Source organism: Cydia splendana, chromosome 21 (assembly GCF_910591565.1).
Source record: "Cydia splendana chromosome 21, ilCydSple1.2, whole genome shotgun sequence".
NCBI lineage: Eukaryota > Metazoa > Arthropoda > Insecta > Lepidoptera > Tortricidae > Cydia > Cydia splendana.
This window is the reverse complement of record NC_085980.1, coordinates 9829799-9854647: the sequence shown is the minus strand read 5'-3', so window position 1 is coordinate 9854647 and position 24849 is coordinate 9829799. Positions and strand designations below refer to the sequence as shown.

Here is a 24849-nt window from a genome sequence, read left to right as displayed (position 1 = left end):
GGAAGTCGAGGTAAAAATTAACTCTCAAGTTGAATGTGGTTAGTTCTGATACTTTTGATTACCCTGGCGCTAGCCATAATCGTCAACTTAATACCGACTCTTTTATCGAAAACCCCATAGTTATAATTAAATTAAATATTTTTATTATAAATCTGTACGAAATTAGAAACTCTTTCCAACAACTCAATTTCATCTCCAGGTTCTCCCCTGGACAACTGCGAAGTATACTTACTGGATGAGGAGATGCACCCAGCGCGGGAGTCCGAGGTCGGCGAGGTGTGGGTCGCTGGGGCCAACCTTGCGTGTGGATACGTGGGTGGACAGGCGCCTGACAAATTTTGCGATAACCCTCATGCAACGAGCGCAGGTAAGATAAGAGGGTTCTCCTCTGGATAACTATGAAATTTACCTACCTACTCTACGAGGAAATGCACCCGGTGCGCGAGTCTAAGGACGGTGAGGTCTGGAACTCTGGAGCCAATCTGGAAAAAATTCAAAAAGTAGCCAAGATTGGACCACCTTTGTAATATTGCGGTTATGAAAGGGGAAGTTTCTCAGATCCAACTACTTCCTTTAACCTTTTCACGATAGAGTTCTTAACTTTCCCTACAATGTATACCTACTTTTCTCGGTAGTTAATCATAATATCTACTTACTTATGCCTTCAAAGAAAATATTCATTCTGCATTTTCAGACTACGGCCGCCTCTACCGTACCGGAGACTTCGGTATGCTGCAGAAGGGAGTCATTCTGTATGCCGGACGGACCGACTCTCAGATAAAGATCCGCGGGCATAGGGTGGATCTGCAGGAGGTGGAACGTGCTGTCGCCGCTGTCAATGGTGTAGAAAAAGGTTAGGTCTAGGTCTTCTTTCTTGTTTCCTCTTCACCGAGAATCACGGTAACACCGGCATGCTGTTGAAGGGAGTCATACTTGTCAGATATTTTGTACATTATCGTTTTAACGCTTCAGAAAATGTTCACTTATAGACAGGCCACGATCGTCGTCGCTTTTTTCCTATTTACCTCCTATAAATGACCCAAACATGTTGTTAATTTCAATTATTGATATCTTCCAGCCGTGGTCCTCTGCTACGGGCTAGCGACCGGTAACCCTGAGATCCTGGCTTTCGTCACCATCGAGCCAAATGCCAAGCTTGGTTCGCATCACATCGAGGCTGCTCTGAAGAATGCCCTTACCTCCTACATGATACCCCAGGTACCATAATAGCTTATGATTTGACTTATGCAGGCCTCCGCTTACAGGTCTGTTAATGACACATGCTATTTGTCTTCTTAGGATAAAAATCTTGGGCTAAAATAGAAGTTGAATGCTGCGTTGACTTTCCTTTTAAATGACCAACTCTCTTTGTCTTTAAATCCCAATTTTTTAGTGTCATTAAATCTGTAGGTGTAAGTAAAAACCGCGACTTTTAACAAAAAAAATGTACTTACTTATTGCAGGTTATTATGATTGACACCATTCCGCTGCTTGTAAACGGCAAAGTGGACAGACAAGCACTGCTGAAGATGTACGAGAATACTAATAACAACGGTAAGACTTTGGCACATCCGTTTCTCTTTCTTATTTTGTCAATTGTATGATCTAAAAATTATACCTACCGCTTAATTAGACTCGGCTCGGCTGTGGAGTTACCTGCCGAGGTTTTCTGGGGTTCTTGAAAAAAGGAGATACAGGCTTATAAACACCTCTGGAGTGCGAGCGTCCATGGACTACGATGACCGCTTATCATCAGACTGTGCCTGTTTGCCATTGACATGGTACAAAACAAACTATATTTGCACCCTAAGTCAAATAAGACAAAATAAAGAAAGCTTACCAATATTATTTCTTCCAGATGACTCAGAAATCCCCCTCGACATCGACTATTCCGGCGTCGACTCCGACAGCATGGATAAGGCCCGGGTCCTCTTCGAGACCGTTGGAGAGGTCCTCGGTCGCGCCGCCAGGGGAGCCCTATCAGTCAGAGCGGGCTTCTACGAGCTGGGAGGGAACTCTCTCAACTCCATCTACACAATCACTAGGTTGAGGGATAAGGGGTATTATATCGGTAAGTATGACAAGGGTACCGTTCTGTGCCAGCTTTTTAGCCACGGTTTACCAAGGGAACCTGGGGTCTTGGTGACTTAATGCAAAAAATTGGCATTAGTTATAGTTAACCCTTTAATTCGCAATGTGACTTTATAACTCTAAGGGGAAACTGGGCTTTATTGGGATTTGTCCAATATCTGCATGATGTTTTCCATTACGGAAAAGTGACTGGTAGTAAATATATTTCTGAGAAACGCACTGGTACGAGACCCGGGACTCGTAGGCCAAATGCCAGTACCTCTAGGTTACCAGCGCTTTTTACCGTTATTATCATAATCTATTATTTCTATTTGATTTTTACTTCAAATGGATGATGATGGGATTTATTTTTAAAACACAGCACAGATATAATTAAGTTTACTTGCTATTTCAGAAATCAGCGACTTCCTGGAGGCAGCCAACCTCGGAGAGGTGCTGTCGAAGCTGTCGACCAGCCCCGACTGCCAGGGCACCAACCAGCCCAAGTTTACAGCCGAACCCATGCGCGATGAACACAAAGACGACGTCATTGAGTAAGTCCATCTCAAGTTTTAAGTAATGGTAGTAATGGTTCTACCACTTACCTCTATCACGGCATTCACGGCTCGGTTTGCGAAGAACTCATCAGGCCTTTAATATCTTGACAGATGATTTAAGCAGCGTCTGTAAACGAGGAACAACGTCTCTCGTGGCTGTATAAGCCAATGCGAGACCGGTCAGACCGGCATTGGCGACCTTATTTGTGGCAGCTGAAGCAGGGAGCCATGTCGGCATCATCAGGTGGATTGTGCCTCTTTGCGTGTTTCCGGGCAAGGTCTTGGAACCATGCCTTACACAAAATACTTATACAAAAATCCACAAGAGCTGCTCGATATTTCGTCGCAAAATACTGTCATTTTCAATACACGTACAAAAGTCATGTCACAGTTGAAATTTGGCCCTTTTCGATTTGCCCCGTGTGTGGAAGGCCTAAATGGATCCAAACTTTCCGAATGGCAACTTTAAGATTTACATATGACGTTTTAACCCTGAGAACTTTAATTAAATCTTAATATCTAAGTATAATTATTCCGTCAACGCCAGCTTTATTTAGTGACTTGATATGTGGTGAATATTGTCCTTCCTACACTTTGTTATTCTGCAAGTAATTACATTGCAGTAGGTAGAGGTCCGAGTGATAAATAATACTGCCCTCTAAAATACCATTAATATCATATTTGGTTTCCAGCATGATAGTGACTTCATTCTACGAGAAAGCCGAGCTAGAGCAGTTCCTCCGGCATGAGATTGAGACGCGCGACTACGCGCACTGCATCAGCGCGTGTTGGGCTGCGCTACTGCAAGCACGTCTCTCCGTTGTCCTTAGAGACGGTAATTTATATTCTATTTTTACTCGACTACGGAAAGGGTTATTTTATTCTGCAATTGAAACTATAATATTTCATTATAATTATATTCATTATAAAGAGTTGGTCCTAAAACACTGCCTTGACGTACGCCAACATTTTATTTCTTTTTTTTTGCGTTTTGTTTTTTTATATTTCTCTGAGTTCTAGTAATGTAGAAAATAACTCAACTAGCTCTAAGCAGTTCCCCAATACTACAAAAATTCCATCTATCTTAACAATATGGGGTTGAAAATAGTGTCAAACGCTTTGGTAAAGTAATCTTGACTATTTTTATATTGCAAGGAGGAGTTAGGTATAGCTTTTTATTGTTTAAACATTTTTAACTTAGTTTCAACTTCTATAGAGTTCCGAAGGGTGACTAATGAAACGCTTTTACTATTAATTTTGGTTACTGATCTAAAACGTTTACTCCACAGACAGCGGAACTCCAGTGGCTGTGGCCTTAAACTTCGATGCTCGTGACGAGCCAGAAATCGAACTTACTGGCGGACTCGCCAAAATTATGGCTTTCCTGGAATTCGTCGAGGGCTCTGTCAGAGACACTATGCTCCCCGAAGGCAAAGGTAAGGCATATTAAAACTACCCACATTTCAAACTTTTGTTCACTGATTTAACCCTAATTGAAAATTTGAACAAATATACACATTTTCAAGATAAACACAAAATAAGTATGTAATTTTTAAGCGTATCGATTAGTATATTTATATGTGCTGTTCTACTTGATAACTTCACTTATCAATGAGAGCAAACACTCCTAAGCGATACTGTAACATAACATAAAACTGAAATACCTAATAAATAATAAGAGAACCATCTCACACCTGAGGATGCCGAAGATCGGGCAAGTGGAGAAGATTGAGTAGGAAAGCGGACCCTGGCGCTAGGCCGGGAAGACGCTAGGTTGACGAAGACCTAATAAATACCTAAGCAATATTACACGGGTTTTACTTACATGTACTCAAAAATCTCTCCCATCCAGGCACCATCCTCCACTCCTTCATGATGGCAACAGCCGAACACCTGAACGCACGCGAGAATGTGGCCGCGATCCGCGCGCTCGAGCACGCCACCATGCGCGTGGCGCGCGAGAAACGGTTCCTCGGCGTGTTCACCACCAATACCAGCCCGCTTACACAGGTACAAACTATTTTATTGGGTAGTTTCACCTAGAATCCATCGAAGACTTGTTCGACTATTAAGTCCCAAGCTAAGTCCCAAACGCCATCCATTGGTCCATCTTGGAACAAGTGCGTAAGAAAGAAATGGCTCGACATATTCACTTTTTTACTAGCACAGCACTGAAACTAAGGCATATTTCACATCCTTTGATTGATTATCAAAGTAAAACATCATTCTCCAACGAAGGCATATTACAAATGCGCTTTTGACAGTCTTGACTAAGCAAGTAGGTAGGTACTTATAAAGAAGGAAGTGGCAACGGCAACCTTGTTTTGACAGTGTTTAATTTTACGAATTAGCGATTAGTAATCAATAATCCTAGCCTTTTCCCCATAATAAACAAGCTCCATTTTCCCCCAGCAACTGGGCACCGATGTCCTCGGCTTCCAAACCCTCCTCGACTACCAGATCAACCAGTACGTGGACGAAAACGGCGCTGGCATCTTCGGAGAGGCTCCTGATGACATGAGGGCCATTGTGTGCTGGAAAACTGTTGAATGAGCTGAGATAATGTAGGCTTTATTTATAATCTATGTACGATTGAGAATCCTTTAGCTTGATAATAAGTTTATGATCTGCAAAAACACAATACATGAAAGTGAGCGAAAGTTAACTACAAATATAGATTCTGCTATCTCTAAAACCGTTAACTATGTTAATTCTTCCGAGTTTTTCTAGAGGATAGCACGATATACAGATTTTATGTTGCCAACAGAGGGAACAGGCAGATTCAGACACTATTACTTACTTAGTGCAAAAATAAAGATACGAGGAGACACATTAATCAGCCCAATGATGAAATCATTTGGGTGTTCTGTTTAAGGGCCCGGCCCCACTGATGCGTCGCGTTGTTTCGACGCAAGCGACGTCGCAGCATTCCTGCGACGTTTCGCATATACATATTTTTATTCGCCATGCCCATTAAAATGCGTTGCGACGACGACGGCGACTCTCTTAGATTAGGTATAAGTTCATTGATACTTTGAAAAGTTGGCATAGTATTATCAAATAAAATAATTTTGGAGTTTGGAACAAGTACCAGTGAAAACAATAAGACATAGAGGCTTTTCCTATACTAAAGTTGAATATGAAAAACCAGTTTAGTATTGTAGTGATAAGGTTAGTTTTAAGATACAACGAATTTAATTGGCTTGCCATTGTATAAAAATCAATGTTCTTCCATTTCTACATTAAACCGTACAGTCACGAATCTCTGTAAACCTAAACGTAATATATTTTGTAATAGATATGTATGTACCTAATCAATAAACGGTCAGTCTCAAAAAATAGTATATTACACACCTAGCTAGGGCAGTAAAATGAAAGTGATTTGTGCCGCGGTGTGCATACTAGGTATATTTCTGTTCGACGGAGCCGGAAAGCGGCAATTGTTTCGAGCAGCGTGCCGAAAGTTGACGCTTTCCGCACGGAGACCAGAAAAAACTGTTGCGTGGTGGGGTGGTAAAATTACATAAAGAAAACTAGTTTGACCGTGGCCGTAATGTACAAAAATACGGTCATACGCCCCACGTTGGGCGCCAAATGTAATGGGTCACACTCGTAATCAAGGCTCGGAACCAATTTTTTCTTCATACAAAAAATACCGGTATTATTAAGTTCTTTTTCGTTCTTTGGTTTATTATTTCATTTTTGATGGGCCAATCTAATAATACGAAGTCGTTACCTAAATACATGATTCAGCCCTACGAAAAGAGCATAAAATTATTAAAAGTATTGGGCTATTTTGGTATTTAAAAAAACCGGTTCCGAGCCCTGCTCGTAATCGACCAAGTTACAAATACGTGATAGTTTTTCAACTAAGTTTATGAAATCTAACAGCTCTTGTTAATTATCATCTACATTTAAATAAGTAATGTTGCATTACATAGTTTGTAATGTTTGTAGGTATGTGTAAAATATTGTTATTTAAATCTTACTAGATCTCTCATAGTTGAGCAGTGATAAATACGCTCAAGAACAATTAAATTGGTGCAATTTATCTATAAATTGTACCGGTTTATATTGTTGTTGACTACCTATAGATATTAAGCTACAGTCTAATTTGTACCTTATTGTTTTAATTTAATTTAATTAAGTGTTTAATGTATTAAATTAAATTATAGAATCTATGCTTTTTATTTTTCCATCTGCTGCCGTATTTTATTAAATAGATTTTACTTGTATTTCATTTCGGTTTAAAAATTGGTAGGTATAGAATAAGTATTAAAATTAAAAACGTATAATATAATTGACTAGGTTTATTGCAAACATCATATTTAACTAGATATGAAAACCGTTATCGTTAGGCATTTTAATATTAATATAATTAATGAAGACCAGATATTTCGACTAGATATGTAGTTTTCTAACATATTTAACAACTAATTACAGTAAACTTTATAAATGTTGATTAGGTTACTTTCATTCATAAAGTCCAATTAGTTTCTTCTAATTAGTAATTTTCTAGTACAACATTTATCTCAAAACCAATTGCTAACTTTCAAAATCTTGTGCAATTATATCAAAACTTAAATTTTACGCTAATGTAAATTAATACAATACAATGAGTATACTGTAAATGCACCATCTATAATTTTAATAATTTGACTAATGATCCAATTTTTAAGTGTTAGACCGACAGACTTCAAATTTTGTTAAGTTTGTTTACACATTTAATAAACATACATGTCAATGCAGGGCCCCAGCCTAACAAAACCAAGTTTTGACAGGCTCGCCCCCAACCTCCTGTCAAATCCCGTACTTACCCAAATCCGGTACATCAATGTCATCCAAATCCTTCATAGCGACATACCCGTCCGGTTTGATCAAGTTAAAACCGGTTCCATCTGGTTTTATCAAGTTAACCGGTTTAACAGGAACATAATCTTCTCCGGTATCGTTCAAATCAACGATAGGGTCTTTTGAATTTTCGAATAAAGAATTCGCGATGTTCGCTTCGTTGAGTAGTTTTAACGAATCTTCTAATGCTAGATGGCGGTGTTCCGGTGTGTGACCGGAAGTGGAGGGGGTGTGGTCGGCGGCGGACTTCCGGTGGTGGAGGGTGTTGGTGGCCGAGCCGTAGGGGGGTGGTTGGGGGCGGTTGTAGTTGGCTGCTAGGTTGGTGGTGGATTTGGGGCTGTAGGGGCGCGGTAGGCTGTTGTTTGGGCTGTAAAAAGGATTTATTTATTGAATATGTGGAATCTACAGATACAGATAAGGTTCAGGCTAGGTAAGGTAATACCGAAAGTACGAGCAAAGGAATCGTAGGTACAAAATTTCCACCACATAGGTATACACAATACAGACAGATACATAATATCTAGACAATTTCCTTATCCTGACTCCTGACCGGACTATTCGAGTAATTCGCGATTTTCCCGCCTTTTCCTTTTGGCTGTGAATACATTATATAGGTAGGTAGTTACCTAATTTAGCAGAGTATAGTCAGTGTAGCCGTATTTAATAAACAAAAGACGCTAAATGCTGATAATCTTTCCAAAATGCAGTGACTAAATTAACACAAGTGTTAGACCAAGATATGTCTGCAACGATCGACTTGTCATGAGTCTGACTCAAACACGGTCTTAAATATTAGGTATAAATTTATACGTCTCATTAACATTTTTCCCTGGTATTACCTGACTCCGGCGCTTTTATTGCTAGTGTTGTCAGCCTGTGTTTGCTCGGTGTTAGTGCCGTAGCGGCACAGCTCCACTCTACCGGCCTTGTGTGCTCTGGAAAATCATTTAATAGTTGTAGTCTAACCATCCCTTAATTTCATAAAAAAGGCACAAATTCAAATCCATAAAAGGTCTTAGCGGCTTTAGCATCCGGTACTGGAGCAGCCCTTCTGAAATCGGTATTTTACTCGTTTTATTAGTTATTTGGGGCTTTTCAGAAAAAATTGTACCTACCATTTACTTTTTTTCGAAAACCCATCAACTTTTGGGTTATTTACACTCAGAATCACGAGTACTATTGAATGAGACAAAGAAAAAAAGTGTCTCCAGTTTGTCATACAAATTTTGGGTGTCAGTTTTGTAACGGTCCATACAAAATGTATGTGAAAATGCGTTACACGACTGTAATTTTTTTAGACACTTTTTTTCTTTTTAGATCGATAGTCTCGTGATTTTGAGTAGAAATAACCCAAAAGTTGATGATTTTTCGAAAAAAAGTAAATGGTACACTTTTAAGTGCAAATGCCCATTTAACACTTTTAACAGTGTTCGGGTTAAAATAAAAACTGCTAATTGATCATTTCAGAACGTGCTAAATAAGTTAGGTACAATTTCTGCACCTAGGTATAGCCTGTCCGATTTTCTTAAATTAAGTTCGCCAATTAGGTACTAGCTTTAGAAAGTCTTAGAAAAGCGACCCGGCTATATCTATATACCTACTCCATCTTTTCTTTTTTCCGATTTAGGCGATTCATTATCATTTAAATTATCTTCATGTTGGTTAAATTTTCAAAACATGATACGGCTTTGTAATTTAATAAAAAAAAATGTAAACCCTAAACAATCGTTTTTAGAGATCTCTTGTTGTAAGCTTTGTAATCTTATGAAGAAAATCGGTATACAAGAAAATGGTTTATTTAATAAAATAACTTCTATTCTTCGCCAGAAAAGCGTCGATATGCGTGCAACATTTTTTGCTCCACAGATAAAGTACATTTTAAAATTATAGTGATTATATATGTAGATACAATTTGACTTCACGACTAGACTGTCGGTCGCTTAATCTAGATGGCGCTAAAATCAAAAGTGTTACGATGGATAAGTAAAACTTAAGCTTATTTTTTTCCAGACATGCTTTTAGTGTTTAGTAAATTAGATATGGATGGTCAAGCAAATCTTGTCAGTAGAAAAAGGCGCGAAATACAAATTTTCTATGAGACGATATCCCTTCGCGCCTACATTTTTTAAATTTGCCGCCTGTTTCTACTGACAACATCTGCTTGACCAACTTTATGTGTGTGAGTGAAATATTGTTCTTAATTGTGTTAGTTAAAACCGTTGGTTATTATTTAATTCATGAAATGCCAACCTTCTTCTTCGTCTGTAATCTGAACAGATGTGAAATATTGTTTCTAGAAAGTGGTCTGATTCAGGGTCTCGCCTGCAAAATCAAATTAAATATTTTAACTCACGTGGGGTAAAAATAAGCATAATCGGAGTATGTGACAAATAAAAAGCCGGACAAGTGCGAGTCGGACTCGCCCACCGAGGGTTCCGTACTTTTTAGTATTTGTTGTTATAGCGGCAACAGAAATACATCATCTGTGAAAATGTCAACTATCTGACTATCACGGTTCATGAGATACAGCCTGGTGACAGACAGACGGACGGACGGACGGACGGACAGCGGAGTCTTAGTAATAGGGTCCCGTTTTTACCCTTTGGGTACGGAACCCTAAAAATGGTATGGCAGCTAAGTACCTTAGATTCAAGTTTTTATTTAGATCCCTGTCACTCAAAATCGGCGATAGCTCGTCTCTTTGGCTTTGTATAAAATTATAAATAAATAAATACTTAGGTATATTATAGACTAGCTGTGCCCGCGGCTCCGCCCGCGTGGAATCCGGTCTGTGTCAGTAAGCGGCTAATTTCTAATCCTAATTTCTCTCCCTCTCCCCTGGAGGCGGAACTTGAAGTAAAGTTGACAGATGGATATGCTGGAGTACTGTAGTCCAGATAAAATATTTTACAATTAGGTACCACTAAATAAAACTACACTCCAAAATCAATAGTTTTTTTCGCCTTTATTCAAATTTTACACGTGATTTAAACGACAGATGTATATCGAACGATACAGTAAGGTATACGCGCGCGAGCGAAAGCGAAGCGGCCTGCCTGGCTAGAGCGCCACCCACTCACCGTGGTCTTCTTCAGACTCCTGAGACCACGTGCCCCTTGTAATCTCAATGCGTTGCGAGACTTTCGCGAATGATTCGATTTTTTTCGGGAAGGCATGGTGATGCGTATAAAATGCGAGTCCCAAATCGTTTGACTCCGCAAACGACCAGTGCCGGATTGAGATATTTTGATGCCCTAAGCATTTCTAGACCATGGTGCCCCCTCTCCCTAGGGTCATCGAGATTACATTGTTTTTTTTTGGTAAGTTGAGTGACGTTCATTGCCGCATTACAGCTGAGAATGGAAATCAGTCACATAATTTTATCACGAAAATTGACAGTGCTGCAGCAGTAACGTTGCAACAGAGTAATGCTGCTGCAGTCGCCATATCTTAGAAAGTTATTGAAAACGCGAGCGAAGCGAGCGGGAAAATTTTTAGATATAAAAACGCAATTTGATAAATAGTTGTACATTTCTACTTTTAGTATGGAAATCAGTCACATCATTTTATGACGGAAATTGACCGTGCTGCAGCAGTAACGTTACAACAGAGTAATGCTGCTGCAGTCGCCAACCGAATGTCACCTTTATCATATCTTATAACGTGATTGTAAACGCGAGCGAAGCGAGCGCGAACATTTTTCGATATAAAAATCGCAATTTGATAGACAGTTGTACATTTTTAGAGAAGGGATGGGACAGTTTTCTATCAGCCTAGCTTCGCATAGGGCTCGATATTTAAGGGTCTCAGCGAGGTTGTTCTCATACAGAAAAGATGCAAGAAAGCAGAGCTTGGAATTGACCAAGTGAATGTGAAGTGTGAGCAAGGCAGAAGGCCCAGCTGCGAAAGAGGAAAGCTTGGATTTGGATCCGCGCCGTGTAATTAAGGCACAAGATCAACTCTAATCTCAACAACATAAGACTTTCCGGTCGGTGCTACATCTATTGTCACTCGACAGTACTACTACTACTACTTAAAGTACTGATAATTCCGCTACTCGATGCTAGATGTCGACTATGAAAGTTGCTATGAAAATACTAATACTTCTGGTACCAAAACTGATGTATGGAGTGAGCACTCTTGTCTTACTTATATTTCTCTATGGCCGAACTGCAAAAGAGTGGCTTGAAGTCGAATCTATGCATGTAATCACGACTCTTCTACTGCTCGCTCTTTGGCTTCACTCGAAAGCGCTACTTGATAGGATGCTTTTAGTTTTCGGCTTTCACGGGGCCCCTTATAACACTTTGACAGTTAGGTCTCAGGATCGCGGCTAAGGAGCAACTCGGCTTGGCCGACAAATCTGGCGTGCAAGAGAGCAAAATTCGCTATAAAATCGGTAACCTATGTCGAAAAAATGGGTTGGCCGCAAGCCCGAAAGCAAGATTTTTTTCCATGACTTTAAGGGCCTCCGCGTAAGGTCAAATAGAAAGCCTACGTTGGAGATGTTCTTTCGTACCCTTACTCTCTTACTTGATCCCTACGACCCTTCGTTATTAGATGGGTACTTGTACACGTATAAAAGTTTCATGTAGGTACCTACTCCACGACGACTGCAATGCTGATGCAGCCTGCGCGTTTTTTTGCCTACGGTTTCGGTGCCCCCTAGACGTGGTGCCCTAAGCAAGTGCTTATTTTGCTTAAAACTCTAAAAGGGTTAATCCGGCACTGCAAATGACAGAGGTCAATGTTTTTGTTTTTCAAAGTACCCACCTTCGTGGCCATTATTAAGTGTATAAAGGAGGCGATACCTACGTATGAATATGGATTTGATATAGGTGCGATATAATTACGATTAGGTATAATGCATGATGGAGAAAATTTATAATTTTAAATAATTATGCAATTATATGCATGTTGATATGTGTGTTTATTTTACCACTACGTAACTACGTAAACTCATTTTTAGTTTTCTTGATTACTTAATGTTTACTCAGTTCCCCAAAAGACGGCACTGTGCAATGAGGGGCAATTAATTTACTGTCGTTTAATTTTGTTGTATTATTAATTTATTAAATCAACATAATTATTCAATTATTTTTGTTGATATCCGTACCCCCTCTTCTAAACTTAGAGCAAAGAGAATAGATAGTATAGAGGGGTCCTGTCATAGTAAATTTTGTAGTCACAGTAAATTTACTGCCATCTATCGACACACGACTAAAACTCAAAATGAAAACGTATAAAATTATCAAAAAAATGTATATATAACGATAATTGATTTTATTATTTTTATATCATTTTGACCCATGCTCATTCACTGATATCTGTGTTAAAATTGTTAAATATGAAACGGTGTCGTCACGCCATCTAGCCGAGCATAGGCCAAAGGTGTGTGCGCCATCTATCCGAGAATGACTTTTTGTTGATTTCCGAGGCACGTTTTTTCCTTAGACTTTATTCATCTTATACGAAGTTACATATGTCTTTGCTTAGAGTTAATTTGGTAAAATCTTTCCTCGGTGGCTTATTCGTGTCACAACGTATTAAATTCAGCGCCATCTGTTAGTTTACCAGGGTACTCAATAGTGGTAGCACATATTTGAAAAAAGTTTGCCCCTCCTTCCTAAGTAGCGCCATAAGATTCAGGGGCAAACTTAAGTCAATCGAGTGTTGTGGCTACCCCCCATTTTAGGGGTTGAATTTTTATAACCTGGCCGGGAATTTTCTCGACAGATTAGTAAAGTTTTCATCAAAATCCGTTCAGCCGTTTTCACGTGATGCGCGTTCAAATAAACAGACAAACAGATAAACAGACAAACAGACAAAAATTCTAAAAACTTTTGAACGTGTTCTGTTATCGATTCTAAGTATCCCCAGCCAACTTTTTTTGAAATATCTTCCATATACAGACTTTCGACCGTCTTCAGCTTTATTATATGTATGGATGTATGGATAGGAAATTCATAATCTAATCGAATTGTATTTACCAGCTAACTAAATTGCTATTATCAGAGGCAAGTAATGATAAGTCGGTTGTCTATTGTTTGTCCGAAAATTATATAAAATAATACTCATATGCCCGAATTTTATTTGCCCGAATTTCATTTGCCCGAATTGTTTGTTTACCATAAAAATTATGTGACATACTCTTTGTTTACCCGATTATTAGATTCCAGAACGTACGAGTGCCATACGTGTTGTTGTCCATATTATTAATTGTAATAATATTATTTAATAGAATATTTAAACCTCACTAACCCACTTTTCCAGTAGTATTTCTTTTCTGTAAGGGTCGCAGTTCAAACCTAACCTAACCCATTTTTCTAGTAGCATTTGGTTTCTGTAAGGGTCGCAGTTCAAACCTAACCTAACCCATTTTTCTAGTAGCATTTGGTTTCTGTAAGGGTCGCAATTCAAACCTAACCTAACCCACTTTTCTGATAGCATTTCTTTTCTATAAGGGTCGCAGTTCAAACCTAACCTAACCTACTTTACTAGTAGCATTTATTTTCTGTGTGGGGTGCAGTTCAAACCTAACCTAACCCACTTTTCCAATAGCATTTCTTTTCTGTAAGGGTCGCAGTTCAAACCTAACCTAACCCACTTTTCCAGTAGCATTACTTTTCTGTAAGGGTCGCAGTTCAAACCTAACCTAACCCATTTTTCTAGTAGCATTTGGTTTCTGTAAAAAAAAATTATTATGGCTAGTGATAATTATGGCTTACAATGATGATGACAAATGATATTATTGAAATTGATTTTATGGGAAACAAAGTTTCTGGCACGTGACTAATATAGTAAACAATAAGTATTGCATATGTAATTATGGGAAACAATATAATGGCTGTTGACTATTATGGCAAATGAAATTATGGCAAATGAAATTCTGGCAAGTGGGTGTATACCTGATAAGTCCATGCTACTTCATCTCTCTTCATCATATTTTCGTGTAGATTTTGATCGGCAACGCGGAGTTGCAGACGTCTATAACTCCATAGGCTATGGTGATCTTACCATCAGACGAGATGTACGCTTGTTTGCCACGCTATCATACATTCGACGTTCCTTCTCGAAAAGTCAGTCAGTTTAGCCAATGGGCGAATGAAGACGTGGGCAGATATTATTGTAGTAAAAAACTCACATAGCAGCATAATGGAAGCACACAGTAGCCGTCAGCGCAGCAATGGCTAACATAAGCAGTAACAGCGGCGCAGCCGCCGCAGCCGCGAGCTGCTTTGCGACCCCTCTCGTTGGTAAGGAGTCCCGCGCTGGTGCGGACCAGGTCGGAGCCCAGAGGGTGTGCGAGGCTGTGTGTTTGTTGGAGGGGATGGGAGTTAGGTATTCGACGTGCTCGGTGGTGCGCGCGCGGTAGACTGTGTTATACTGGAAATATTACGAGCAATGTTGAAGTTATTAAAGTAAATTAAAACGGGCATTTCAATGTAGAGATAATTTAACAGTGTTTTTCATCTTTGACGATCAGCAGAGATACTATTTAAAACTTAGTTTGCGTTAAGGCGCATGCCATGCTCCGACTGTAGAAACAAACTAGCACGATAGAGATAGGAAATGATAGGTCAATGTACGACATTCTTCGTGCTTAGCGTTCTTACTTTACTTTAAACTCACCAGTTCGAAGCTGCACCAGTCGAGAGTTAACCCAGCATCTCTGAACAGTCTCTCTTGACTGGTCCTCTTGAATTCTCGGGGACAGCTAGGCAGTTTGGACAGGGGGCGTACTTCCTCTCGGAGATCCTTCAGGCTGGTAGAAAAAGGTGCGATGCTGCCCAGACGGATGACCAACCTGTAAAAAGATTGACATGATTTGTTATGGTTTAGAAATCATGAATTTAGGGATTGATTTATGAGTGAAAACCGTGTTAAGGATGACTCACGCTAGACCGGGCCGTGGCCGGGCCGGAGTTTCCGGAGCTTAGTTTTCTATGGAGAGCATCACGTGATCACCGGGGCCCGGACGTGGCACGGTGCGGGCCCGGCCCGGTCATAGCCCTGACGTCCCGGAGGCCCGTGACAACCCGGAGACTCAATTTTTCTCTTCGGGTGGTATTCTACGTGTTTAAGATCTTTGTCCAATATGCATTGCGTCTCACTCTCTCATTAAGCAAAATGTGAGCCGCAAATACACATTGGACCAAGATTGGACAGATGGAATACCACCCTTCACAACATACATGCCCGGCTGTGTCGGAATATATTTGCCAAAATAAGAAGGTTGCAAAACGTCATAAATTTGTTTGTTAAATATGATGGTATAGCTAATTCGTTACTTGGTCGGCTTATATTAGGTACAGGCGTCTTTGATATAATATACGTCAAGATTATATAGGTTGGATAATGTCTTGATTTATTTTGTGAAATATGGAGGTGTTGCTGAAATGTAATTTAGTCGGATTATATTGATGTTACTGCTTGTAAAAATGATTCAATAATGAGCATGTAGGTGTATAATGAATATTAAGATAAATACTAGTTTTTTCTCACATTCCCACTTATTCCTTAGATACTTTTTATTTCGTACGAAGTTCATAGAAATATATATGTCAATAACGTATCTATAGTTAGTCAAACCAAATTTGTCAGTAAATAAGAACAAAAAAACTATACTCATCCTTTTCTTTTGGGTGCTAGTACGACAAAGTAGTAGTAAGACAAAGATAGTATGATTCTCTCTATGTTTGAAATGAGACAGCCCTTTGACAAACTATAAAAACCCTACCCTATTGCCTTTTCTTAGTACCAAAATCGCATAATCTGACAGATGGATTTACCCGAATTTGAAGTTAAGCGACTCATTTAGAGTTCAACTGATCTTCTATAAATCTGCCTGCACAGAGTACAAACATATATCATATTTCAGTTGAGACCAGAACTTGGTTATTGTATGTATAGGCTATGTTTAGGCTTTGTGTTTAGTTGTGGTGGTTAGTTTAAGTGTTGCCAGAATGCAGCACTAGCATGTATTGTAAACCATAGAGTAACTTATGGCTTTGCGCCGCGATTCCCACACGAGTGTGGAGCGGGCTAAACAGTTTATTGACAACTTTTCACTATGACATTGATGCATCAAGGTGATTTGTTTACAAACGGCCTGCCGCAAAACGCGATAATCGAAAGTTCGTTATCTGCCTCTCCGTCTATATGCAGAGAGGCAGATATCGAGTGATAGAGAGGCAGAAATCGAAATTCTTATTTTCGTGTTTTGCAGTAGGTTCTGGGGTTAGTGCTAGTAACGCCCCCTACGCAGAATTTTGCGTAATATTCCCTATTTCCTGCCTAAAATTACCCAAAGGCACTAACTACTGAAATAATACAATAAAACTCTTCGTATATTTTATTGTTCTTAAGTATATTAATGAATATGGGTGGTATTCCACCATCCTGTCCAATTTCTTTGTCCAATGTCATTGCATCTCTCTCTCATTAAGCTTAATATGAGCCTCAATACACATTGGGCAAAGAAATTGAATAGATGGAATACCATCCTAAGACGTGGAACGCGTCAGGGGGCCCGCTAAATATCCCAAATAAAAAAATCATCTATGAGCCTCTCTTTCGCACAAATATATATAAGAGTGATACAGAGGCAAATAGATTAACTAATGAAGTGGTTTGCAGCCACTTTTTATGTTCGAACTTTTATGAACATAAAGGTATGGCATGAACAGCATTCATCACGCTACCTAAAAATGTCTATCAAGGACTATTGGGATTTTGTTTTACTGGTAAGTCTACTGGGTACAAAGTTCCCAATGGTCTTACTAGTAATTCATGATAGCATAGCATAGCATCTAAACTATCACAAAGTATCAAGCGGGAGGCGATGACTGACGATATTTGCTCCTGGCCCGCGGTCTATAAGGTGGTTCTTCTGTGGAGTATGACACGAATCCCATAGCCTGATCCCTAGGCAGTCTAGGGGTCCTGGTTGCTGCTGCGGACTCTGGAGGTGTTATAAGTTTGGTGTATTTGCCTTGTATTTATTAGAAAACCTAATTCCCCCAATGAGAGTGCAATTGGACGGTCGACGCAGTCTTAACAACATTTTGCCATCTTATTGACGTGCATTTTTACATATCAAACAGCAAAAAATAAACTATTATTGAATAGGTATTCATAATCTCCTTAGATGTGGCTGCTACAGTCTTGATTTGCCAAGTGATCATCTGATCATCGCTTTCCGGTTGCAACTTGGTGCCATCGAGGAATGTCCATGGTACATACATGAAAAAAAAATTGTTTATTATTGTATCACAATACCTATTTTGAGTCTATCGCGAAGATACATACACACTTTGCAGATCAAACGTACCTAACTAAGACGACATATCGCCAAACGTGAAATACGCGTCGTTAAGGTGTTCCGTCTGGTCTTCATCAAATGTCACTCACTTTCTTTAATGTAAATGCTTGATTTGTTGGTCATCATCATCATTAGTCGTGTGTAATGTTAGCCTTGCATTTTACAAAACTTACAATCTAGACGAAATTATTAACACCCTAATACCTAACAACTTAAGTTTTTATTCTATCAAACAGGAATTTACTAAGCAGCAATTACTAAGGAATGAGACATGAAAATAGACACTGGTACTATAGGAATAAATTCTTGCGGGATGATCATTCACAGAGGTAGAAAGACGGACAAAGAAATATGTGGGTCTTACCAATCTTATGATATGACCTCTGTTCCAAGGGCTATGCTCGTTTGCCTCCTATTTAAAAAAATAAATACTACTTTACATAGCGCTGTTTTTTGGAAATGCTGTAGGTACATACATACATAATATTACAATTTGATTTATCTTCAAAGGATCGTAGACCTAAGTATATAAAAGGTTTAAATTTCAACTCGATACCTCCACTCGTTCCCGAGATAAAGGGTCTCGACAGACGGACGGACGGACGGGCTGACGGATTGACGGACAGACGGACGGACGGACAGACGGGCAGACGGACAGACAGACGGACGGACAGACGGACGGATCCTTTAAGGGTTCCGTGTTTTCCTTTTGAGGTACGGAACCCTAAAAAATAACTTTTGGTTATATCATAGCGCTCTTTCTTCGGACATACTGTGTATGTATAGTAATATTTTAAATTTATTTTACTCCTCTTCTTATTTCTCACGTAGTATGCAAGTAGGTACGTACTACTTGCATACGTGAAAGACATCACTATTAAGGTTATACTACTATTATTTCTAGAACCAAAAATTATAGTTACCTACAGACAAACCTACGTACCTAATGTACCTATATACCTATACTTACAAATACCTATTTTAAAAACATGATCCTCCTACTCGAAAGCTGCTCTTTTATAAATGCGATACATGCAAACAAAACTGCTCCAACTTAATCGTGTTTTGCTTCAATGTCATGGGTTCATGGGTCCAATATAGATATTTGATTCTTTACAAAAAACTTATCTTCTAGCCTAGCCTATTGGCAGTATTTTCTCGAGCTTTACGCAGTTGATTCAGGAAGTTGTCATACAAGACACAAGACAAAATTTAAGCATTTCGAAAGCGACGTTCTCATGGAACACCCCATCTATCGATAGTTAATGCAAAAACTGTATTTGTCAAAGAAAATAAAATCTCTTCACACGATCAGGGTTTCACCCTTAAAAACATGGAAATAATTTGCGTTCATATGTATTGTTTTGGATACCTAGCTAATGAAATCCTAAAATACAGACAGACAAATACCTTGGGGGAGAAAACAGCATCAATGTATGTATACTAATATGTAGGTAGGTATTACAAAGCCGAAAGCAGCAGCAGAAGTAGCTCTTTCGAGCTGGTTCCTATGCTGATACAAACGGCGCTACACCATATCATACCAATTAACCAATACCTTGACACGCGGGGTAACACGATACATATACCTGCATTCAACGTGTTCTTGCGTATAAATTCAAATACATTTAGTATATTTCTACAAATTTAATATCACTATTTTTTCTCTCTTGACATGTTTATGATACTATTCGAAAAACATGACAGCGTCAAATATTTAAAAATCGTAAAATGTATATAAGTAAAAAGGCATTAAGAAAAGAGTCCACAACATATTATTTATTAGATCTAAGTATTTAGAATCTTAGTAATTACAGGCTAAGCCTAAAGTGCCATAGCAATGCAAGCTTACGGATAAATATAAACTAGCGACCCGTCCCGGCTTCGCAAGGCTTACACAAAACCTTAAAAAATTATACACCGAAACTTTCCTCAAGAATCACTTTATTGATAGGTTAAAACCGCATGACAATCCGTTCAGTAAGTTGTTTTTGAATTTATCGCGAACATACATACACACAAGCAGACAGACGCGGCGGGGGACTTTGTTTTATAAGGTGTAGTGAAATGGAAACGGCTGCATACATACTTATAAGTCACAGGAAATCTGGAATTTACATATTTAAAGTATTATATTGTTATCTTCATCTGCACGGCTTTTTTGTATGAGGGCGTTGAAAGCGAACTCCAGAGTGTTACTTGCGTCCTCGGCGCCCCCGCACTTTTAGTTACATGTAAGGAGCAAAGAGAATATAGTCACTGGTACAGAGTGCCTAAAAAAATATTAAATGATTATATATTTGAACTTCTAAACTAAGTAGTGGCTTACAAAATATACCTACTTTCCAAATTCGTTATCTTATACTTTTTGAGTAAAATAGCTGTGACATATGGACAGACAGACAGACGGACATAATAATATCAATATCCAGTGAGGAAAACGGGAAATATGTTTGTATGGAGAACCGGTCATTCCCTTTCCTCTTAATAGCTTAATATGCTTCGGCACTTGATTATACATATTTATTTGTAGGTAAGTACATGCCTATCTTACCTTAAGCAGAGAACCAGACGGTGACTGCTGGATATTGGTTTCTGAAATCTTGTTTTTGTTTTACCAAACGTTGTTTAATTCTGTCGTGAACGGCTTCGAAAAAGTCTTGGGTCATATGTAAATAAAGCTCTTTACATCATGTTGTGTATTCTCATTTTTCCGAACGTGTCGACCAAAGTGGATGTACGCCCCATTACCTAGAGTATGCAGTAGTTAGTTAGTCATTAAGGCAGCCAGCGCCAATATTTTGATTTTATTGTTTCCTTCCATATCCGCTTACTTCCGATTGAACCATTTTTTTCAATCTGATTGACAGTTATTATGACATTTGTCATGAACAGTCAGCTCGGACGTCCCGGTCGGCTCGGATAGTATTGGGTAGGACTCGAGTCCTTTCAGTCCTCTGCTTGAAGACTACTCAGTTTTTCAGACTCTTATAATTAAGTTAAAACTCGAGTTCTTTTCAGCTAGAGAGCGACCCAAGTCTCTTGTAGATACTTGAGTACTTTTCAGAGGACTCTCGTATTTTTCACTAAAAATTTCGAAATGCATTGTCTTTATGTATAACTTGTAGATTAGATACAGACATAAATCATACACTAACCCTTAATTTATTTACTGTTATACAGGAAAAACCTATAAAATTGTTCACGGAGTCTTTATTTGGAGGCTTGAGTTCTATTGAGTTGCTTTTAAAAAAGACTACAAAGGACTCGACTCGGGAGAAGTTTTTTAAGCGCAGTCTTGTAAAAACGAGCTGTTCTTCAAATTCAGACTCAAAGGACTCGAGTTTCTACAAACACTAGAGGCTCGGACATTGCTCGGACAGCACTAGTGTTAATGTAATAAACTAGTGTCGGGAGGCCCTGACGCCCCGGTCACGGAACGGCCCGGTCACGGTGGCGCTCCTGACAGCCCCTGTGTCGGCTCGCTCCGGCCCGCCCCGGTCCGGGCACGGCCCGGTCTAGCGTGAGTCATCCTTTAGTCTAAATCAGTATTATGGTATTGGAAATCGAATATTTCTCGATGCAATGCATTTACCGGGCTAATGCTTGCCGATAACGATAAAACCGGGCAAGTGCGAGTCGGACTCGCGCACGAAGGGTTCCGTACCAAAATGCAAAAAACGGCAAAAAAACGGTCACCCATCCAAGTACTGACCCCGCCCGACGTTGCTTAGCTTCGGTCAAAAATCACGTTTGTTGTATGGGAGCCCCACTTAAATCTTTATTTAATTCTGTTTTTAGTATTTGTTGTAATAGCGGCAACAGAAATACATCATCTGTGAAAATTTCAACTGTCTAGCTATCACGGTTCGTGAGATACAGCCTGGTGACAGGCGGACGGACGGACAGCGGAGTCTTAGTAATAGGGTCCCGTTTTACCCTTTGGGTACGGAACCCTAAAAACCAGCAAGATATAATTAGCTTAAAAGTATCTACTTAGCTTCAAATAACCTGGCCAAACGATATTATTAAGAGGGGTCTTCTGAACCAAAAATATAAAATCTATTGAAACTATCAGGTTAGTGTCATACAAGTACCTGGAGACATATAGGGTAATTGCGTCAGTTTACCGTCCGGTGTCAGTTTCTGTCCACTTGACGGATTAGCAAATAATACATTTTTTCATTTATAATTTGCTTCTTGCGAAATATAATTTTTATATCGAGATAGATAAATTGTTTAGATATTAAGGATTGCAATAAGTCCAAATTTGTGCAGCGATGAAGGTTTATATTCAAATTTAAGTGGACGGAAAATGACACCGGACGAAAACTAGCGCAATGACCCTATGTATATTACAACCAAGAAGTAAATAAGTATGAATTTATTTCTCACCCTTCCCCGTCGCTCGGTTTCAGCGGCAACCGAGCCCCCAAATCAATGGCGGAAGCGAGGAATGTGGGGTACAAGTCGTGGTTACTCTCCGGCCATAGTATGCCGCGGAAGATATCCTTTAGGCGAGTCATCCTGCACAAATAAATTAGTGTATTTTAGAAATAAAATCGCAGTACCAGAGCTATTACAAAGTCTATACTTACTGATAGATTACATTGACCACATGATCCAGAATGAGATCTCTCACTCACTTATGTATAGGTAGTTATGTAGCTTTTAAGTGTTTTAGAGTGAAATAGAAACATTGTGGGACTATGCATCATCATTGCATCATTGCATCTACCTGTGTACTCTTTCGCAATGTCAGGTCCAGTGAAAAATTCCTTCGAGTCTTATGTACCACCGACGCGATATGGGATAACTTTTTCATTTTTTCGCGGGAGTTTGAGGTTTACGAAATTTAAAAGTGCTGGGACTTGAAGGCAACTTAGTAATCTATATACTGGATGGCCTATTTTATAGGCATCATTGTGTTTAATTGCAGAGACACAACGATAGATGGCGTTGTAACAAATACCTGTGTTCATCCAGCAAATCCTCCACATTCAAGTTGTCAATCTTGAGTTCCACCTCGTGTTTAGCCATCTTCTCCCTCCGATGAACGTTTAGAACTAGGAGCACTTTCCTCGTCTCATAGTCCTGGCGATTGAGGCCTATGACTTCCAACTAAAATTAAAAAAAAATATTAGAAGGATCTGCAATGCGGGTAAGTAAACAATTTCTTCGTGACCCAACTCTGAGGGCCTACCGCGAAAAACGATAATCGAAATTTCGTTAACTGCCTCACTATTACTATTCATATTTGTGCGATAGAGAGGCAGATAACGAATTTCGATTTTCGTGATGCCCTCTGGTCTGCGGGGTCGCAATTTTAATGAAAACAGCAGAATGAAATAACAATAAGGCCCCGTTCGCACGGCAGCTTTTTCAACGCGCGTTAAAAAAGCGTTTGAATGACGCAAATGGATAACCATGTATGTATTCACACGAAGGCGGTTTTTAAGCGCGGCGCTTTTTTATCGAGCACTGTTCGATTTTCGGCGTTGAGCGTTGGCGTCAAATTGAATAGAGCATACGGATCTCCGTGTATCTGTTCTCACAAGCGTTAAAAAAGCGCCGGCGCTGCTGTCAGTTGGCTGTCAAGTGTCAATTTTTGGTGTCAATCGTCAAGATTATTATTAGTTTCACCTTAAAAATGTCAACTTATGCTTACAAATTCCTGAAATATTCAAGCTATATTCAAATAATACGTCGTAATAGCAAATAAAGTATGGCTTTGCTGAGATGCGTACGTGACAGTACGACTCACAAGTGATTTTTAAGCGTTCGTATGAACACAAATATTGGAAACGGTAAAAAAGCGCCAACGTCGGGTTTTAACGCAACGCTTTTTAAGCTGTCGTGCGAATGGGGCCTAAGTTATAAATAATTAACAAGAAGTTACAACGAAGTCGGTATTTAAAACATTTGACAAGATTAAAAATGATTGCAATAACAGATGCTATATTTTATTTTCTCCATCAACAATTCAAATAATCCGAAAGGAATTTTAATATTTCTGTTTTGTTTACGTTAGCCGACCTTGATACCAACATTGATTCAAAAATACCACAGACTATAATAAACATACAGTGATCGGTGATTTGGTGCCCCGTGGTGGGGTTCCGAAAATAAAACCGGAGTGGTGTCGCCCGCTGTAGATGTAGCGGAGCCATGATGGGAGCTCCGGTTTGCCCATCAGAGCGGCATGGAAGCGAAATTGTTGGTCGAACTCTGAAAAATAACACGGTAAACTTTCGTTCGATTTTTTTTATTTTTTTTTAAGTCTTGCTTGGGTACCAACATACAGGATAATAATTTAACATTTTTGTACAATCGTCAACACAGTTAAATCCATAACCATTCGTGACACATTGATTGCAACCAGAAAAGGTTTACCTATAGTTAATGAAGTGTTTTACTGTTAGTATAATTCATCACTTCATCAGATCAGACAAATACAATTATTTTATGAATAATTAATAAAAACCGTTACCAGTCAACAACAATTTATAATTTTAGATAGGTAGGTATACTAACCTTGATAAGTCCAGTTAAATAAATTTGGGCTGATTGGTATCGCAAACATTTCAGTTTCGACCGCATTATGAACGTGACCGGTCGTTAAAACGGTCAACAACCCCAAAATTAGTGCCTGTGCCTTCATTGTGCTGAAAAAAAGTTTAAAAATTTAAATTTCGAACTTGGATGAAATAAGAAGCGCGAACTAGTTTTTTTTTTTAATAAATGTCAAGCACTGGCACAGCTTTACCTATTATTCGCGCCATTCACGGCTGAATAAGCACGAACGCTGTAAAAAAGCGCGACCCAATTCACGAGAATAGAAACAAGTAATCGATTTCCACTGCGCCGTTTACGGGAGTTGCACTGAAACAGTCATGTGCAGAACGAACAGGGAACAGGGACGGATTCGGGCTTAACTTTTTACTTCCTGTTTTTTTTTTGTTTTGTTTTGGCTCTTCTCACTTTTGTTCGTAAGCTTACTGGGATATTATTAGGATAAACACAGGCACAACTTCAGCTGTTCTTTTA

At 39.2% G+C, this 24849-nt stretch overlaps 2 protein-coding genes and 1 long non-coding RNA gene across 6 annotated transcripts in view; 2 read left to right on the top strand and 1 right to left on the bottom strand.

The window, feature by feature from the left end:
* Nucleotides 1-6804, top strand: part of LOC134801306 (beta-alanyl-bioamine nonribosomal peptide synthetase ebony) — a 63784-nt gene extending 56980 nt beyond the window's left edge. For all 3 annotated transcript variants that reach the window (XM_063773846.1, XM_063773845.1, XM_063773847.1), the window contains 10 exons: nt 200-367; nt 695-853; nt 1079-1218; nt 1464-1554; nt 1859-2071; nt 2486-2624; nt 3320-3462; nt 3917-4063; nt 4480-4637; nt 5040-6804. In XM_063773846.1, coding sequence (XP_063629916.1) covers nt 200-367; nt 695-853; nt 1079-1218; nt 1464-1554; nt 1859-2071; nt 2486-2624; nt 3320-3462; nt 3917-4063; nt 4480-4637; nt 5040-5180 — 1499 coding nt within the window. In that variant the 3' untranslated portion in view covers nt 5181-6804. The remainder of the gene's footprint in view (nt 1-199; nt 368-694; nt 854-1078; nt 1219-1463; nt 1555-1858; nt 2072-2485; nt 2625-3319; nt 3463-3916; nt 4064-4479; nt 4638-5039) is intronic.
* The window catches only part of LOC134801309 (uncharacterized), a 121049-nt gene that overhangs the window by 58248 nt on the left and 37952 nt on the right, over nt 1-24849 (top strand). The gene's annotated exons all lie outside the window — the stretch shown is intronic.
* LOC134801307 (alpha-sarcoglycan) lies at nt 6923-24703 on the bottom strand. Of its 2 annotated transcripts, XM_063773848.1 has the most exons (10): nt 24569-24703; nt 24337-24467; nt 23888-24030; nt 22775-22923; nt 22198-22329; nt 15111-15285; nt 14623-14864; nt 9729-9800; nt 8318-8413; nt 6923-7845 (listed from the first exon to the last, which is right to left on the bottom strand). In XM_063773848.1, exons 2-10 carry the CDS (start codon nt 24461-24463, stop codon nt 7428-7430), a joined length of 1554 nt encoding a protein of 517 aa, XP_063629918.1. In that variant the 5' UTR covers nt 24464-24467; nt 24569-24703; the 3' UTR covers nt 6923-7427. The 2 variants fall into 2 exon arrangements, with proteins under 2 accessions (XP_063629918.1, XP_063629919.1); XM_063773849.1 differs by lacking the exon at nt 9729-9800.